The 18255-nt window shown below is 47.2% G+C and overlaps 1 protein-coding gene across 1 annotated transcript in view; it reads left to right on the forward strand.

Moving 5' to 3' along the window:
- PATJ (PATJ crumbs cell polarity complex component) overlaps positions 1-13620 on the forward strand; it is a 130509-nt gene extending 116889 nt beyond the window's left edge. The window contains exons 38-44 of the mRNA XM_041483240.1: positions 3022-3139; positions 4671-4711; positions 4971-5093; positions 6131-6235; positions 9862-9965; positions 11445-11568; positions 13175-13620. Of these exons, the coding sequence (XP_041339174.1) occupies positions 3022-3139; positions 4671-4711; positions 4971-5093; positions 6131-6235; positions 9862-9965; positions 11445-11568; positions 13175-13321 (762 nt within the window). The 3' untranslated portion in view covers positions 13322-13620. The remainder of the gene's footprint in view (positions 1-3021; positions 3140-4670; positions 4712-4970; positions 5094-6130; positions 6236-9861; positions 9966-11444; positions 11569-13174) is intronic.
- Positions 13621-18255: the final 4635 nt, after the last annotated feature.

Raw genomic sequence — 18255 nt, forward strand, 5'->3', positions numbered from 1 at the left:
CAGACACTGCTGAGGGTGGGGAACAAAATATTTTATCCCCATAATTTTCCGTGCTGAACCGCAGCTGAAATGCTGATTGAGCAGAAGAGCTGGTTCATGTATTTATTGCTGAAGGAGTGTCTTCCCAAGACACACCAAAAATCTGTAATATTTTTCTCAAGTGATGATGCCCAGAAATGTTTGGTTTGAAGACTTGCAAACACTGCTTGAATGTATTTTCTGCAGCTGTTTTGTCTATCAAAAGGAGCTAATGAAACCAAACTGTATCTCTGCCTATCTTCCAGCAGAGCCACAGGAGAGCTGCTTTCCTCTCCAAGAAAACACAGAGCAATTTCCTGCTTCACTTGCTTTTTACCTGAAGCGAGGACAACAATTCATTTTTCAATCAGAGCAGGGCCTTTCCCCTCTCCCTGTGCCCCCCAGTCTGCTCAGACACCAATTCCTGGTGTTAAACCTGGAGGATTGCAGGGGAGAGAAACAAGGCACAATGACTTAGAAAACTCCTTCTTAATGGGTTTTCCTTCTCAAAGTTGACAGCTTTGCCACTCAATTTAAGGTGCCAGTGTCACTGAAAGAGGGGATCACAGCAGGCTGAAGCTGTGGGGGGCTTTGGCCCCTTTCTCATGTGGGGAAGCTGCCCGTGAGGGGATCCAGCACTGCTAAAAGAAGGGTTTGTTCTTTGGAAGCAGAGAGGAGGAGCCATAGGAGGCTGAGGGGAGATGTGAGTTAAAGCAGGAATGTTTTTAAGGAGGTCTGTAAGGAGTCTGTCCATGAACAGCCCCAAAAAAGGTGCCAAAATTATCACAGCATGGTGTGATTTCTTCACTTCCTGAAGGGCAGCAGTGGCCCTGGCTGGAGGTGGTGAGGTACCAGGAGGGGCTAAAGCCAGGTGGGAACAGCTGGGCTAAGCCCAGCTTTAAAAATACTGGCTTTGGAGAAACATCTGCAGTGCATGGAGCAGGCAAGGAGAGGTGAAGTAGCAGAGGGAAATTGCACGGATTGCATTAAGTCAGCAGTCAGGTATTAGATTTTGTTTTGGCCATCGTATCAACATGAAGCCTTAGCAAGAGCAAAGTAATCAAAAAGTGACAGCTAAAAATCACCCACCTGGTTTTACATGTAAAGCTCAAACTGAAAGGGAAACAAAATGCTGTAATATTTAACGTGGGTCTAGGTAAAAATTCAGATCCAATGACTTCATCTCCATTTTTTTTTGTAGCATAAGAGGCTTTTGCAGGAACCTGGTAAATCCTGCCTTTCTTTTAACACAAGAAATCCTAATCTCCTTGATGCAGAATCGTTTGAGAGCCTTCATCTCCCTGCTCCAAAGTGACTTGGTGATTTTGAGAGATGAATAAATGTTTCTCACCAAAACCCTTCCAAGAGTTATAAAAATCTTGGCAGATGATGCAGCAAACCAGCTTGAGTGATTTGCACAACTGCAAGCGCTGCTTTAGAAGGTGCTGGCCAAGAGCATCCAGACCTTTTGTCCTCACTTGGCTTTTTTCTGGGTCCACTGAATCCCTTGAGCAGTGGAAATCGAAACAGGGGTTTCTTTCACATGCATTGCAAATGTTGTTAACTGGGCCATGAATTGGCACCCAGGGGTGGAAACTGTGCTGTGCCTGGTGTTTGTCACTGACAGCTGCACACTGGCCAGTGGGATAAATGTGTCAGGGCTTTTGAGTCACCAACTGATGAATTTTTCGGGAGAAATCTCTGCTGTGCGTGGACAAGGATGGAGCAGATCTTTGTTTTGGACAAGGCAGCCCAGGTGGAAAGGTCTGGCCCTTGGTGGAACCTGTTCAGATGTACTTCCTAAATTGATGGTTGGGTTTCCTCAAGGGGCAGAGCCTGAAGATGATGCCTCAGTTTTTGGCTTCTATATTTTCAGACTCTGAGCTGCTTTAGTGTGTGGGTCTGGGTTCACATGAGGGGATGGTGAGCTCTGTGCACAGAGCAGGGAGACAAAACAATTCCTGCTCCAGCTGGGCACCAAGGACAAATGATCCAAATCTCAGCCCAGGAGCACAAACCCCGTGGGCTGGAGAGAGAAAAACAAGCAGGATGGGAGTGCAGGGGCTGAGCTGGAATTGGACAATGAACTGCAATGTGCACATGGAGCAGAGCTGATCCCAGGGAGAGACCCCGGGAGCGCTCGTGCATTTTGGGACCATTTGGGTTCATCCTGGGTGCAGCCCTGGCTGGGCTCTTGTGCTGCCCAAGGTGCATCCATGGAGGAGATCCTTGGAATCAATCCCTGCTTTATTCTGGAGCTCTGCCCAGCCTCTGCTCCAGGGCAGCCTGCACAGGGCACCAAAGATAAAAGCCAGAAAAGGGGAGAGGGAAAATGAGGGAAATGGAAAGGGCAGCAGGAGAGAGTTTCTCCCTTTGGAGACTCTCCTGTGTCAGCTCCCATGTTCTTCTGGAAATGAGAGGAGGTTCCTGGGCAGACAGAAGGAGCAGGGGCAATTGCAGTGTATTCAGCTAAAACAGCAAAGATTCCTGCCAGGTGAAGAGAGCAGCTGTTTGTCCTCCTGGGTGCTCGTGCATGCAGGGGCACCACAGGGAAGGTGCCCATCATTTCCCCTTCTCCTGAGGTGTGGAGACACCCTGGGAGCAGCTGAGAGGGGGGAACACTGTCCAAAGCTGACCTGAGCAACACATAAGTGTGGAATAAGAATCTGTAGTACTGTGAGCAGCACCACAGGATCACAGAGGTTAGAAAACCCCTCTGAGACCATTAAATCCAACCATTCCCCAGCACTGCCAAGCCCAGCACTAACCCCTGTCCTTAGTGCCACGTCCACACATCTGTTAAATCCCCCCAGGGGTGGTGACTTCACCTCCATGGGGAGATTTTGGTTGGTTTCCCCTCCCAGAGGGGTTTGCACTTGCGTGGCCAATGTGGCATTTCCAGTGTGGCTGGCACAGAGCACAGCTGCACCCATCTGTCACAAGGTCTGGTTTAAAGTTCACTTTTGGGTTTTACTCATGGGTTTTTTTCTTTATTTTTGCCAGGCAAACCAGCAGAGTGTCCACAGCCACTTCCACCCCGCGCTCGCTCCCGTGCTCTCCACCTTGCAGAGCTTTGTCAGCACAAAAAGATCCTCAGCAGACACATCCCAGAGAAGCTCAGGTACAAGCTGGGCAGCTGTCAGAACAGCTGAGTGTGATTTGCTTTGTACCCTGCTGCTTTGAAAGCCAAACTGAACACTCAAATCTGGCTTTCCTGCCCAGCCTCCCTGAAGACGCCCCACGGATGTTTTTAAGAACCAAACACTTCCCAGAAAATGACATTATTTTTATGTCTGCTGGAGCAGGAGTGGCCCCTCTATTTTAAGTGCAGAATTCCTGTGCCCTACTATTCCCCTTGTCAGAGGCTTAGCACAGGCATGGTTCTCGCATTAGGAATGCTTTTCTCAGGGAATAAAGCTGCCACCACTTCATTTATATCTTTGTTGCTCTTGAGTGCATAAAGGGGTGTTTTGTAATGAGAAAGTCACAATGCCCAGTTTGCAGTTTGCAGGTTTAGAGAGCTTTAAAAATCCACGACCTGCAGCAGCCTGGGGAGAGTGGCTCTGGGATTTGGGAATCTCTGCTCACATCTGACCGTGGGCAGGAGGAGAAGACATTTCTTCTGCTGGTTTGCAGGCACTGCAGGAGCCTGGTGCCTTTTGGGCATCCTTCCTTGTGCTGTCTGGGCAGGCCCTGCAGCACTGGGCACTTCCTGACCCTGATTTGGGGTCCCCAGGGCTGGGTTTCCCAGTGCCACAGACCTCAGCTGTCCTGGTCCTCCTGCCCAGGCACACCTGTATGGGTGTGGGGAGTGCTGGTTTAGGGGGTAGGAATCATGGAATTTTGGAAGAGATTTACTCTGCCAGCCTTCTACAGCTGGTACAGTTAGGGGTGGGTGTAGCAGAGCTCAGGACCTGACTACACCATCAGCTTGTTGGGCTGAAAAAGTTACAGTTTGAACTGAACTCTGAAGTCTCTTTGTCCTTTATTTTCCATTCTCCTTTCCTCTCTTACCTTTCCCACTTTCCCTCTTGTCTTTTCCCAGTTCCTTTTTTCCATTTCCCCTTTTCCTTTCTTCTTCCCCCTTTCCTTTCCCTCTCACTTTTATTCCCTTCCCCTTTTCTTTCCCCTTTTCCTTCCCCTTTTCTTTCCCTTTCCCTCCCCTTTTCTAGCATTTTGAGTACTTTTCCACACCCTCTCACTGGGTGCACGCCATCCTGACTTCCTGCCTGCCCATTATTCACCCACACAGCACCAAGAGGAAGAGGAGATCCCTGGAACTGCACCATTCCCAGAGCCCTTTGTGCAAGGGCGCTGTGATTTAGGAATAATAATCCAGTCTTTAATTGAGTGAAGGCACAATAGGGCTGTTCTCCAGGCTGGCAGAGTGCTGCAGTTCCACAGATTGTGGCTAGGCTACAGTGGGAGTCACGGTGACACCGGGAGCCGGAGGGATGGCACCGCATCCATCCTTCCTCCTCCTCCTCCTCCTCCTCACGTGGGCAGCACTGCCTGCCTTGGCACAGGAAGGCTCCACTCCTGCCTGGTGATAACTCTGCCTAGACAGCAAGGGACCGTTGTCACCTGACAGTGTTATCTCTTAATTATATTATCTCTTAATTACAGGAGCTAATTGTTTGTTTCTTTATTAGTAGGAGCCGATATGGGCCCGAGGACTGTGGAGATAACAAGGGTCAGTGAGTTGTTTTCTACCCATTCATAAAGCCAGCTCCTTCCGCTGAAGTTGTTCATTTTTGCAGCATTTCTCTCGAGTCCAGCTGCGCGATTTGTGTTTGCACTGGGGGTTGGATGTGTGCCTGTGCTCTGGGTGAGGAGATGTGTGTGTCAAACCCATTTTCTGCTGTTCCACCAACCAAAGCAGTCAGCTGTTGCCATACCCTGCACTCTGCCAGTTGCCCCCTCTGCAGATGTTTGGTTTTGCTGTGTTCCAGGGCCCGTATGATGCCCTGGGTGTCAGCATAGCAGGAGGGAAGGGCAGTCCCCTGGGAGACATTCCCATCTTCATCGCCATGATCCAGGCCAGCGGAGTGGCTGCTCGGACACAAAGGCTCAGAGTGAGTACAGGGGCCCTCAATGTTCCTGTTTCATCTCCCACCTGTCCCTTGAAGCCTCAAAAACTTCTGCATCTGCTGTCACTGATGGTCTCTCACAGACTGCTCTGCCTCTATTTATATAAAAGCAAAACAACAAAAAAAAACCACCCCAGAAAACAAATCTGCCCTTCTCTTCCCATCTTGGAAATTGCTGCCTATATTGGAAAAGTGGCATTAAGAGAAAGAGCTTAAATGCATTTCTAGTGGTCATGGGATGTCTGTGTTCATCCAGACCCAGGCAGGCAGCAAGAGACCCTCTGGAAACCTCAGGTATTTTGGGAACTCCAGACTGGGCATCACTTAGAGCTCAAACTAGGCAGAAACCAGATCAGAAATGAGTTGTTTGCTGTTAAGGCCCCTATAAATAAACAGCAAAATAAGGCACTTGTGTCAGACCCACAGCATGTGTGGGTTTCCAGGCATGGCCATGGTGAACACTTCCAGTTTTGGAGAGAGTTTCAAGGAATCATGAGGATTGAAAAGAATTTATTATGCAGATCCACGTGCTTTGGCCCATGAGATTCATTAGGACATGCTGCTACACTCATGCCTTGTCTCTGATGGAATTAAACAGTGGCAGGGTTGAGATCATTTTTGTGTGTAGGAAGAAGAAATCATCCAGGTTAATTGGATTAATATCAGAAGTTCCTTCTCTCCCATACAACATGTGCTTACATGGTCTGGAAGAATATGAACTTGTCTGCATGTTCAGGCACAAATGAATCCTTTCTGGATGGGAGGGCAGCAGTGAAAATCTCCCTCCCTCTCTGCTTGCAAATAGAAAGAGCAAAATACAACCCATCTTTGTTTTCTCTGATCATATTGTTAGTGTTAAAAAAAGAATGGGAAACGATCACTGGCAGTGCAGAATCCTCACAAAAGGGATCCTGCAAAAGAGAAGCATGACTGTGCAGTGCCAAGTTCACAAGGAATTTTAAGCATTCTTAATTTTAATTTTCCCTAATGCTGGTAATTTTCCATTACTGTTGTACTTTCAGGTTGGAGATCGGATTGTCAGCATTAATGGGCAACCTTTGGATGGGCTGTCTCATGCAGATGCAGTTAATCTACTAAAGAATGCTTATGGGAGCATTATCCTGCAGGTATGGTGATAAATTGAACATGCAGCTGCAGCAGGGTAGATAAATGGCATTCAGGAAGAAAAAAAAAAAAAAACACACAAAAAAACCCTGAGCATCCCTGGCATAAAGCATCACAGAATTGCATGGTGCTTTGCTGGTGGGAATTACACAGGAGGAGAGCAAGAAATCATTTCCATTCAAAAATTCTTTATTGCCATTCACGCAGGCTGTGAGCGTGGTTCTATAAAAGCATAACAAAGGGAACAAAATAACTTGTTGCCACATGTGATAAATCAACAAGCTTCCAAGTTGTGGTTGTTTTTTTATTTAATTGGAAGTTAACTAGCAACAAGAAAATGTGTGTATGTGCTTGTGATGTAATGAGACAGGGACCCACAGGGTGGTTTCCTTGTCCTTGAAAGAAATTCTATCAGAATTTAGGAAAAATGATGGCATCATCACCAAGAGAGAGCTGCCTGGAACTGATTATTCATCAGGTAAAGGATAAAAACAGTGAAGAGAGAAAACAGTGCTGTCACTGCTGTGTTTCTCTGGTAGCTAAAAGGGGCATCTTCTGCCACATTGCTCCTGATTGCTGCCTGCCACTGTGTTGATCCATAATTTATTTTTATGTTTACACAAAGAAATGGGGAAAATACTTGCCAGTTAGAATTCAAAATTCCGCTCGTTTGCAGAATTATTGTAACAATTGGAAAACAAGCTGAAGGCACCACTAAAATCTACTCTTAACTCCCTTTATCATCACAGCATTTTGGATTGGAACTCATCCTCAGGGACTTCTGCAAGCTTCTTGCTTGTATTATGACACAAATGTGACTATAAAAAACGGGGGAGGGGAAGAAAAAAGAGGCAATGAAATGATAATAAACTTAGTTTGAGACTTGCTCATTCTTTGTTTTGTCTGTCCATGAACTGCTGACCCAGTAAGTGATGAGCCAGTTCCAGAGCAGATGGTGTTTTGTGTAGTTCCATTGAAGTCAGAGGAAACACACAGATTCACACCAGCTGAGGATTCTCTGTTAAATTATAGTTATCATATTGTTACTAACGTTGAGTAATTTCACTTTTCATGTCAACAGTGTTCCCTGAATAGAAAATGAAAGCTTGCTGCAGAACCCAAAATTGCTCATCTTGAAAGCTGTAATACAGCTCAATATTGCACCTCATGATGGATTTAAAAATATTCCTGATGGGGCACTCTGGCACTGGGTGGCTCACACAAAGAAAGAGCTTCTTCTGGAAATGCCACTGGGTTAAAGAGCTTCTTCTGGAAGTGCCTTTGGGTCTGTCAGTTGGCTGTTTTTCTTCTTCTGAGCATTCTGTCTCATTAAAATGAGCTTGATGCTGTTCACAGATGATAGAGGTTTATTGGGACAGAATAGAGGCAGTTTGCCTCTGTTAAAAATCTGCTCCAGGAGGGTGGGCTGTTGTGTTTTAACACCTGGAGTGGTGTCAAAGCGTGGTGGTGGTTCCCTTCCCCACCAAGCACGGGTACCTCTCCCCCACCAAACTGCTCTCTTTTATTTTTACCAAAACACTCCAAAAGGAACAATCCTATCGCTGTGATCATCATGAGTGATGTGCCACTGAGTAATTCTGTTTATTATCAGGGTGGACCACTTTGTGGCAGACTGCTCTGAAAGGTCAGATAATTGTGTTCAGTGGGGTGGAAAGGCTTATTATGGGAACGTCCTGGGAAGGAGTTTGCAAATGCTGTTTGCAAATGGGAGATTAAGGTCTCAGGGGAACAATCATCCCTCTCAGCTGTTTTGATGCCTTGGTTTAATTTAATTTCTTTTCTGCAGGTGTAGTAATGAGATAAGGGGGAGCTTTTTTTGCAAGGTTGTTGAACTCTGATGTGTTCTTGCTGCCAGCTGAAGATTTTTGAATGTAGATTTGTTTTTACCCTCGTTTTATCGAACTACAACAAAAAAACATGACAAATCCTGGCTGGAATTCCTTACTGTGATGCCACAGGAAGGGAGCTTTGGTGGGGTCTCTGCTGGCTGAGCCAGGTGCTGTTCTCACCTGCTGGACCCCCTTCCTTTGGCATCCTGGAACCCGAGTCCTGGGATGCAGAATTTGCATGGAAACCTCCTGGCTCCATCACCCTCTTGGCTCCAGATGGTTGGGAAAGAGGGAAATATTGCCATGGAAGAACTGAGAGCACTCCTTTAAAACAGATTTATAGAACAAATTTCTTACTTTGAAAAGGGAAGTTTTCCTTAAAGCGAAGTTCACAGCAATGAGTGGAAGAAGTACCTGCTCACTTTGATAAAATAAGGCCATAGCTAGAGGAAATATTGCATTTGTGCTTCCTGGCTGTTCTTCACTGTGTCTGAGCTGAACTCCTGTGCTGCAGTAAATGTCAGGCAGAGAAGAATATCTCCTCAGAGGGAGATGGAGTTAGGGGATAACCACAGCATGGACTTGTTGGGAAATTGATGTCCTTTCAGCTGTAAATACTTCAAATCCAAACCACTTTGTGGTGGTTTCTTGAAAATTTTCCATTAAAAAAAAAAAAAAAGTAAATCAGCATAAATGAATTAAAAATAAAGTTAATGCCAGGGTCCTCAATACTCTCACAGAAGGAATTCCTTCCCAATATCCCATGTATCCCTGCCCTCTGGCAGTGGAAACCATTCCCTGTGTCCTGTCCCTCCATGCCTTGTCCCCAGTCCCTCTCCAGCTTTCCTGGAGCCCCTCTGGGCACTGGAAGGGCTCTGAGCTCTCCCTGGAGCCTTCTCCAGGTGAACCCTCCCAGCTCCCCCAGCCTAGAGAAAGAAACCTTTCCATAGAAACCTTTCCATAGAAACCTTTTCCACAGAAAGGTGCTCCAACCCTCAGAACATCATTCAGGATGTTTTCAGAATAATAGAGGACCCAGAATTGGGAAGATTAACAATCCAGTTTGTTTTCAGGCTAAAAATTCAGAGAAGTCAAAACCCCCCAGTCCCTCTCCAGCTTTCCTGGAGCCCCTCTGGGCACTGGAAGGGCTCTGAGCTCTCCCTGGAGCCTTCTCCAGGTGAACCCTCCCAGCTCCCCCAGCCTAGAGAAAGAAACCTTTCCATAGAAACCTTTCCATAGAAACCTTTTCCACAGAAAGGTGCTCCAACCCTCAGAACATCATTCAGGATGTTTTCAGAATAATAGAGGACCCAGAATTGGGAAGATTAACAATCCAGTTTGTTTTCAGGCTAAAAATTCAGAGAAGTCAAAAGGATTAATTTGTTCCCTGCTCATTAGACAAACCAGTCTGAGGCATTTCAGGGTTTTTGCCCAATAGTCTTGGATCTTGGGGTTTTTTAGAGGTTGTGGTGGTTTCTTTCAAGACCAATCCTGGACCCCTTGTGTTAACTCTCTTTCCTTGGAAAAGCAGCCTTTTTGTCTGGATTACCCAGAAAGACTCTTCCCCTTTGCTCAGAGCCCGAGTGATGATCTTGTGAGGGCCAGAGAAAGCTTCAGAGCAAAATTTGCATTGAACCCCAGAAGAGTGGCTGCTCTTACCTGGAAGTGTGGAACCAGTGGAGATTTAAGACAGCAGGACTTGGTTTTAAAGCTTGCTTGGGGAAAAAAGCCAACAGCTGATTTCCCAGTCTGTATTTCCTTGCATCCCTCTTGCCCAGGTGGTGGCTGACACCAACATCAGTGCCATTGCCAGCCAGCTGGAGAGCATGTCCACGGGCTGCAGCCTGAACCTGCCCTCTGAGCATCCCAGCGAGGACCCTGAGTGAGTTCCTGCTCTCCTGCAGAGCTGGGGTGGATTCCTGGGCTAGGGAAGGGGTGCAAGGAGGTCTCTCCCACTGCTTCTCTCTACTTTTCCATCACCTTTAAAATGAAAGCTCTGTGACCTTCCCCAAGCTGATGGTGGGCTCGTGTCTGTCTTCACTTGCTGACAGAAATTGCTTGAGTAAATAAGCAGAAAATGGGTTTCCAAGCACCATTTCTGGGTGTTTTTCAAGGAAACAGTATCCCTTTTCTTCCTTAATGTTGTGCTGACATGATATTTCTGCCCTTGTTATTGGCTTCCTCATCTGGAAGGAGTTCTGATCATAGCAATTTGAAATAATTTGGTATTGGCAGACTAATGCCAGAGGTGTTAAAAACACTTTACAAAACATGTCCCAGGACTTTGTCTTTTCAATCTTTATAGGTTTGTGAGCCAAAAAAGTCCAATTAAACTCATTCCTGCTTGCAGCACTTGTGTGTGGTGATGGAAGTTGGAAGTCCAGCCCTGCCATGCATCATTCTCCATCCTGTGCTTTTCTCACTGTAGCATCCCAGTTACCATTTTGAAATTCATTTATTCTCCATTTCAGCTCATAATTTTCATTATGTTCTCCATTTTTCATTCTGTGGTTCATTTTATTTATTTTAAGAAGTTGCTGCCCTGCCTCAGGAGGGTTGAGTGTAAAAGTTGAGCTCTTTGTGCTGCATTCTGTGGTCTTAAAATGTGAGATGCTGGTTTTGTTGCTGCTCCCAAAGGAGAACTGCTTGCTTTACAAAAGGATTTGTAATCTTTTTTCATATCAAAGCAGCAGGGAAATGTGGAGGTGAAAATACGAAGCAGAATTAGGTATGTCCTAAAAAATGCATAGATATTACTCAGCCTGGGCTGCACCTTTAGAGAGGTGGAAGATGCCAAATGGATTCCATGGAATCATGGAACGGTTTAGGTTGGAAAAGCCCTCTCAGATCATGGAGTCCACAACTGCTAAAGCCATCACTGACCCATGTCCCCAAGTGCCACATCCACACAGGGCTGGGCACTCCCACTGTGCCAATGCCTGGCCACTTTCTGTCCACAGCAGCTCTTTCTACACGGGTAGAAATTGCTAATTTCAAATTTGAGATGGATAAATTCATATGAGTGGTCTAAATTCCACCAAAAAAAATCTTCCTTTGCTCAGTGTAGGCAGCGAAAACCCCTGAGGAGTTCAGGCTCCAGCTAATGAGCTCTGGAGTTATGAGCACAGGCATGTGGGTATAATACAAAACTTAAAAATAATTTTTTCCAAGTGGGGAGCTGGAGCACAAGGAGCAGCCTTTGAACTCTGGGCTTTGCAGGAATGTTCCAGTGCAAGGGTCATGGTTTGTGACTGTGTGAAGAAAACCTCGTGGTAGATAAATGTCTGTGTAAGTGTTCCTTCTGCATAAAGTCCCCAGAGACAGACACTGCTTATCTAAGTGATATTTATTGTGTTTTCAGAGCACCTCAGCCTAAGATTATTACTTTGGAGAAAGGCTCTGATGGACTGGGATTTAGTATTGTAGGGGGGTATGGAAGTCCCCATGGAGACCTGCCCATTTATGTCAAGACTATATTTGCCAAGGTATCTTTTATTTTTTGCTTTCTCCCCTTTTTTTTCTGTATTATCTTTAAAAATAAACCTAAGATTGGGCTTGGATAATATATTATGTAGCAGAAAGCAAAATGTACTGTCTGAGTAGGTTGCTGTGAGTTAGTGGACCCAGAACTCATAGCTGGCTTCTCAGTTTATATTTCATATTACTGATGGCTGAAACAAGACACTTTGTCTCAGCAAAATTGCTCTGTGTACTTGGGAAACTTGAGTTCGTACATTAAAATATTTATAAGGCAGCTTTCTATCTGTAAATCTCCAAGAGATTTCCAGGAGGTATTGAAGGCTTCTTTTATCCCCACTGTGCAGGAGTGAGGAGATTGCAGAGATGCTGTATCCTGATGAAAAACCAGGAATTAGCCCATCTCTGATCCCAGCCCTGAGTGTCTGGGAGGATTGGGGTCCCTGCCAGGTACAGAGAGCTCCAGCCTCTGAGGCTGGGGAAGAATCAAAATACAGTATATTATAGGAGGGAGATTTGCCCCTTTTCCCACCCATCCCCTGCTAAAAATGACCCAGCAAGACTTTGTCAGGCATGGCCACACGAGGGGAGTTCTGGAAATGGAAGGGGAGGGAAGAAAACCAGTGGGAATTAGGGATACTTGCCATAAAATAATTGTGAAGTCTGTCACATGCAGCTGCTTGCCCTGTGCCTGCTTGGTGTCACTTGTGCCAGGGTGATGTAGTTGAGAAAACTTTGTCTGAAGGTAAAGTAGGAGCCAAATCTCCTGCTGTTTTGGGGTTCAAACCACAAATATCTGGTATTTTTACAGTTTGAAATTATTAAAATATTGTTCCTTTTAACTGGTGCTTAGGGCTACAAGTTTCTAGATGTGAGCATGACTGAGAAATCCTAAATGGAGCCTGAAGTTCTTGCAGGTGGGGCAGAGACACTGTGAGCCAGCCTCTGGGAAGGCAGGGCTTGGGATTTAGGTAAAAGAACTTCCCTGAGATGTCTGGAGGAGAAGAGCCATTTCTAAAGCTCTGTGGAAGCTTTTAGGACTGTCACAGAACTTTTCAGGCTGGAAAAACCCTCTGAGATCACTGAGTCCAGCCATTCCCCCAGCACTGCCAACCAATGTCCCCAAGTGCCACATCCACATGGCTTTTCAATCCCTCCAAGGATGGGGACTCCACTGGGCAGTCTGCTCCAAAGCTTGGCACCTTTTGGTGAACAAAATTATCCTGATGCTCAGCCTAAACAACCCAAGGCCATTTCTTCATCTCTGCTGGGGCTGGGGGCAGTGCCCAGCTTGGTTCCTTTTCCCTCCCCACTTTTTTAGGAGTTTCTCAGCCGTGAGGCATGGAGTACATTTAAATGCTGCTTTAACAAGCCTCTCCATGATCATAAAATCCACAACCAGTCTCTACCCAGGCCTTTTCTCAGGGCAGAGCCACCTCTGTCTCCTGGGCGCGTCCCCTGGCAGGGTGGGGAGCGGCGGCGCTCAGGGGGAGCTCAGCGCTGCCATTTCTCCCGGCCAGGAGGCATTCCCAGAGCTCCATCCCCCATTCCAGGCAGCATTCCAGGCTCCAGGAGCCCGGGGGTGCCACGCTGAGCCCCGCTTTGCCGTTGCAGGGCGCGGCGGCCGACGACGGACGGCTGAAGCGCGGGGACCAGATCGTGGCCGTCAACGGGGAGGCCCTGGAAGGCGTCACCCACGACCAGGCCGTGGCCATCCTGAAGCGCCAGAGGGGGACAGTGACCCTGACAGTGCTGTCCTGAGACAAACTTGAGTTATTTTAGGCCATATTTTTGTCTGACTGCCCAGCCCCCAGCAGAGCCTGGGTCGGCGTTGGCGCATTCCCGCTTCATTCAGCCATTCCCGCTTCATTCAGCCTCCCGCGTTTCTTCAGCCTTTCTCCCCGCCCTCCACGACTCCTGGTGGCTTCGGAGGTTTCTCTGGACAAGTTTTAATTAAGGAACTTCAAAGGACAAGACTCGTTGTGCTTTATTTAACGCGCCAGTTTGTCCCCGCTGCTCTGAGCCCCGGTTGCGACTGCTGAACCTGGAATCAATTCGCACACAAAAGAGAATTCAGATCATCAGCCGATCTCATCTGAGGGGCAGGAATAAATGCAGAGTGACTTGTCATCTCACTCATGATTTACTTATGCTAATTGTTCTTTCAAGTATGCCAGAAAACATTAGCAATGTAATTAAATTACCACTGTTCCAAATGATGAAATATCAAATTCTCCTCTGGGAAATTGTTTGTGCTCGGCACAGTAAGTCTGATAGTCAAATGTGAACTTCTCATGTTTATCTCTTTGGGTAGGTCTGTGGAAGTTAGTCAGAGGTAATTACTGTGATGTGTCAATTTGCAGCCTTTAGCATGAAAAATAAACGAGGGGAGAGGGAAATTTATTTTTTTAGGCTTTTAAAATGTTTGAGCCTTTTCAGATATTTAGGCAGCATGAACAACAACAGCGTAGCTCATTCTATTCTAATTCTATTTTTTAAGAAGAAATGTGCTGATATATGCTAGGCGTGTCGCATACAAAGGCAGTTGTTGTCGTGCCAAGCTGCAGCATAATTGTTCATCCTGAAACTTTAATGAAGACAAAAACTTTGCTTTGGGAACGTGATCCTGTAATTCTAGGAACGATAGTGAGCAGACCCTCCAGATCTGTGGAGTTCATCCCAACCACCAAACTGATGTACATTTCCAAGAATCCCTCAGGATCTGGCAGTGCAGGAAGAGGCTTTCTTGGATCCTGGAGGATGCTCCTCTCCTGGGGCTGCCAGAGTCAATTTTGGGTAACACCAGGCACTACCAGGCAGGGCTGGGATGATCTCCCACAGCCAGGTGCAGCAGCTGGGATGAGTTCCTCAATTCCCTCCGGCTCAGTTGAATCTCCCAGCCAGTTTTTTGGGGTCTGAAGCCCACGAGGAGCCTTCCCAAGGCTGGTTCCCCTCTGGAGGTGGGTGCAGGAACGTTCAGCCAGAAGTTCCCAACTTCATTCCATGTCCCAGCCGTCGAGCAGTGATGATGTGAGTGTGGCCTTGGTGATTTAGCAGATGGATTTGGCAGGCAGATTCCTGGCAGTGCAAGGCATTGTGGGTTAATCTTCCTATCCAGAGGAGCAGGAGGGGGTTTGGAGGAAGCAGCCCAGTCTGATTTGGAGCTATTTGGCATAATTTGTAATGGTGATGTAGCCGGGAGAAATGAAATCGGGGGGTGGGGTCAGAATTGGCTGCTCATTTTGTGTGAAAAATTCCAGGAATTAAATGGAAAGAAGGTTGAAAATCTGCAGTATGATAACTGAGCAGTGCAGGGAGGTATTAAAGGTACAACTGTTCTGTGGAATTTAGTGGAATTTTCCCCATTTTACATACAGGAACCAGTCCTGAAGCGAAGTGAACAACATTGAGACAGGAATGCTGTGATAAGTTTTCATGGAAAAGGGTTTTCCTTTTTGCTTGGGAAGTTTTCCATAACTTTAGGCAATCACAAAGTGCATTTAGCCTGCTGGAACCATTGGTGGGTATTCCCTTAATAGTGCCTGGAAGAGACTTCTCATTTTCAGTGGATTCCCAGTGTCCTGTTGGATTTGCCAGGTGAGGTGTGAGTGGAATGCTGATTGCAGACGCACAGGAATGTCTCCAGATGTGGAAATCTGGAGAATTCTTAACAAACTGCTCTGGTTGCACAAGTACCCGAGGCGTGCAGGAGTTCAGGGTGAGCTGTGAGGAGGTGCCCTCAGCAGCAGTGTGTGGAATTTATCAACCAAAGGGAATGATTCTCCTGTCCTGTGTTTTTGTACCCACCCTGAGGCGTTGCCACATGTAATCAATGAAGTTGTACACGGCTATTTCTTAGCCTGTGATGCACATGCAGTTCACAGACATAAATAATAGAATTTGTGGGCTGAGACATTTTGCACTTCTCCTTGCACAGAAGGAGAGAGAACATTTTCTGCTTCTTGTAATTTGCACTTTGTGTGTTCGAATATATTACTGCCAAAAAAAAAAAAATTATATTGCAACTAATTGATAAGCCAGTGACCATGCTCCACGTGCAGGCCAAGGCAGAGAATTCAGTTTGCACCACGCTTGTCTGGGTGGGGGTGTTCTGGTTTGTTTAAAACTTCATTTCTGCGCAAGGGAAAAAGCAATTAAACCTCCTGATTGTATGTTTACGTAGATCAGTAAAATGAGACGTTTTATGACTTCAAAGGTTCTAAATAAAGCTCGGTTGCATAAGTAGTTGTGCATTTGTTTTATTCTGTATTTTAATTTAAGTCAGTGTTCAAAGCTGTTGCCTGCCCTGATATCCAGTTTAAACCTCCTCTGGCAAAACTTTTCCTCTGTTTCCTCTTGTCCTAAGGGTTCTCCTGCCCTGGTTTGAGGACTTGGGGGGCACAGCCTTCACTTTAGAAGGGCCATGTGCTGTTCACCGTCCTTCCATCAGCTTCCTCACCTGAGAAGAGACCTGGAACAACCTGCTCTGGGCAGTGACAGCACCAGGAGCCAGCTCAGGGCTCTGGGCATTTCTTGGCCAATTCATACCCAGGTTATGATGTGCTGGTGGTGGGGCTGGTGGGGCCAGCAGGTCAGCCTGGAGGGGTGAGGAACTCCACCTCATTATCCTGCAATGAGGAATCACTGTAATGCCCCTAAATTCCCTGTAATTAATCCCATGGCAATTACCACCCTGGAAATGTGACATCCATAGGGCCTGTGGAGGTAAAGTGATTATGCCAGGGTGGAGCAGTTAATATCCCTCTGCCTGAAAGCACTGGAGTGAATTAATTTAGTGTCACACGTGTATAAAACATCAGTTTTTACAGTTGTGCTGAGCGTGGATGCATAATTCCATTATTGTCTTTCTCCACATGTCTGCATATCTGGTTTGATGTCCTGGTTAAACACTGCCATGGTCATTGTCACCCCTCTTAGTGGGGTTTGTTCCCCAAAATGCACATTCCTGTGATAGCTGCACCTCCTAGGATGGCAGCAAATGAGAGAGATCTGTGTTCTGCAGCATCCCAAATGGAAAAGGAACAAGGGTCACCCTGACTTTGCTTTTAGCCTTTTCCAGGTGGGCTCTGAGGGCTCTGCTGCCTTCCCAAGTCTGGTGGGGGTGAAGCAGAGTTTACTCCCAATTCCTGTGCAAAAAGGGAAAAAATGCAGTGGTAGCATAAACTCTTTATTCCCTCTTTATTTAGGATCACAGAATCCCAGAATGGCTTGGGTTGGGACTGACCTTAAAGCTCATCCCATTCCACCCCAGACAGGGACACTTTCCACCACCCCAGGTTGCTCCAAGCCTGATCCAGCCTGAGGGATTCCTGAGCAGTTAAAGAGCTCATGATAAATGTTATGTTTTCCAGGGCAGATATTTCCACATATGGGTTTACAGTCCCCTTTTGAGAAGGATGAGAAAATCAAGGTAAAGATTCCTGGTTCTGGGTCTGCAAGGTGGGCACAGGAGCAGGGCTGGCTGCTGGCACATCCTCATGGACCCACTCCAGAGCCCCGGCAGGGAAAGCTGCCCAGGCCCCAGCACGGCTCTGAGCGTTGTGCTCTGGATGCTTTTTCTGCTGAAATGGCACTAGATGGAGCAGTTGACAAAATCTTGCATTTCTGCAGCCTTCTTGCAGGGCTGGAGGCCCAGCCAGAGGAGCTGCCCCCAGGGATGTCTGAGCATCTTCTCAGCCCAGCCCAGCAAAGACAAACTCCCAAACTGTGAGCTGGCTCTCTCCCTGTGACCAGGGGGTGCTGCAAAGAGGACACACCTGGGCACAGTGACAGGAGGCTTCTAGAAAAGGAAATCACGGCCTGTCTCGCTCCTGCTGATAAATGCATTCCATCCTGGCAAAACCAGGGCAAGTTGGCCCTTCCACACCGAGCTGTGGGTTCAGGACAGGGCCCAGCTTGGCCCCACAGACCCCAGAGCAGAGCAGCAGTCAATAATCTGCCCCTGCAGAAAGAAATCTGCCTCTGCAGCTGAGAGTTTTGTTTCTTCTAAGAACATTAAATTCTGCTGAGAGCTGCTGCACTGGCACTGCCCATGCTGCTCATGGGGCAGGTTCTGGCTGATAACCACCTCAAGAGGAGATGTTTCTCTTTGGATGGATCCTGGAATGGTTTGGGCTGGAAGAGACCTTAAAAGATCATCCAGTTCCATCCCCCTGCCATGGCAGGGACACTTTCCACTGTCCCAGGTTGTTCCAGCCTGGCCTGGGACACTTCCAGGGCAGCCACAGCTGCTCTGGGCACCCTGTGCCAGGGCCTGCCCACCCTCCCAGAGAATTTATCCCTGATCTCTGATCCATCCCTGCCCTCTGGCAGTGGGAAGCCATTCCCTGTGTCCTGTCCCTTGTCCCCAGTCCCTCTCCAGCTCTCCTGGAGCCCCTTTAGGCACTGGAAGGAGCTCTGAGGTCTCTCTGAAGCCTTCTCCATGCTCAGCCCTCTCACCCTGTCAAGGCTGAGCAAAGTGGTTTTGCCTGAGCTCTGAGGTGCTCCAGATGAGACCCTCAGAGTCCCCTCTCCTCTCCTTCCAGCAAAAGAAAGGGACACACTGGAAATGCCCATAAGGAGAGTGGAAAAATCGTGTTCAGCCGAGCTCCTCATCATTCTTTCCCCTCAGAGCTGATGGGCTGCTGGATGCTGAGCCTGTGAAGATCATTAGATTAATTCCTTTCCTTGCTGTG

The sequence above is a fragment of the Pyrgilauda ruficollis genome, unplaced genomic scaffold (genome assembly GCF_017590135.1).
Source record: "Pyrgilauda ruficollis isolate IOZ18807 unplaced genomic scaffold, ASM1759013v1 scaffold6, whole genome shotgun sequence".
Lineage (NCBI taxonomy): Eukaryota > Metazoa > Chordata > Aves > Passeriformes > Passeridae > Pyrgilauda > Pyrgilauda ruficollis.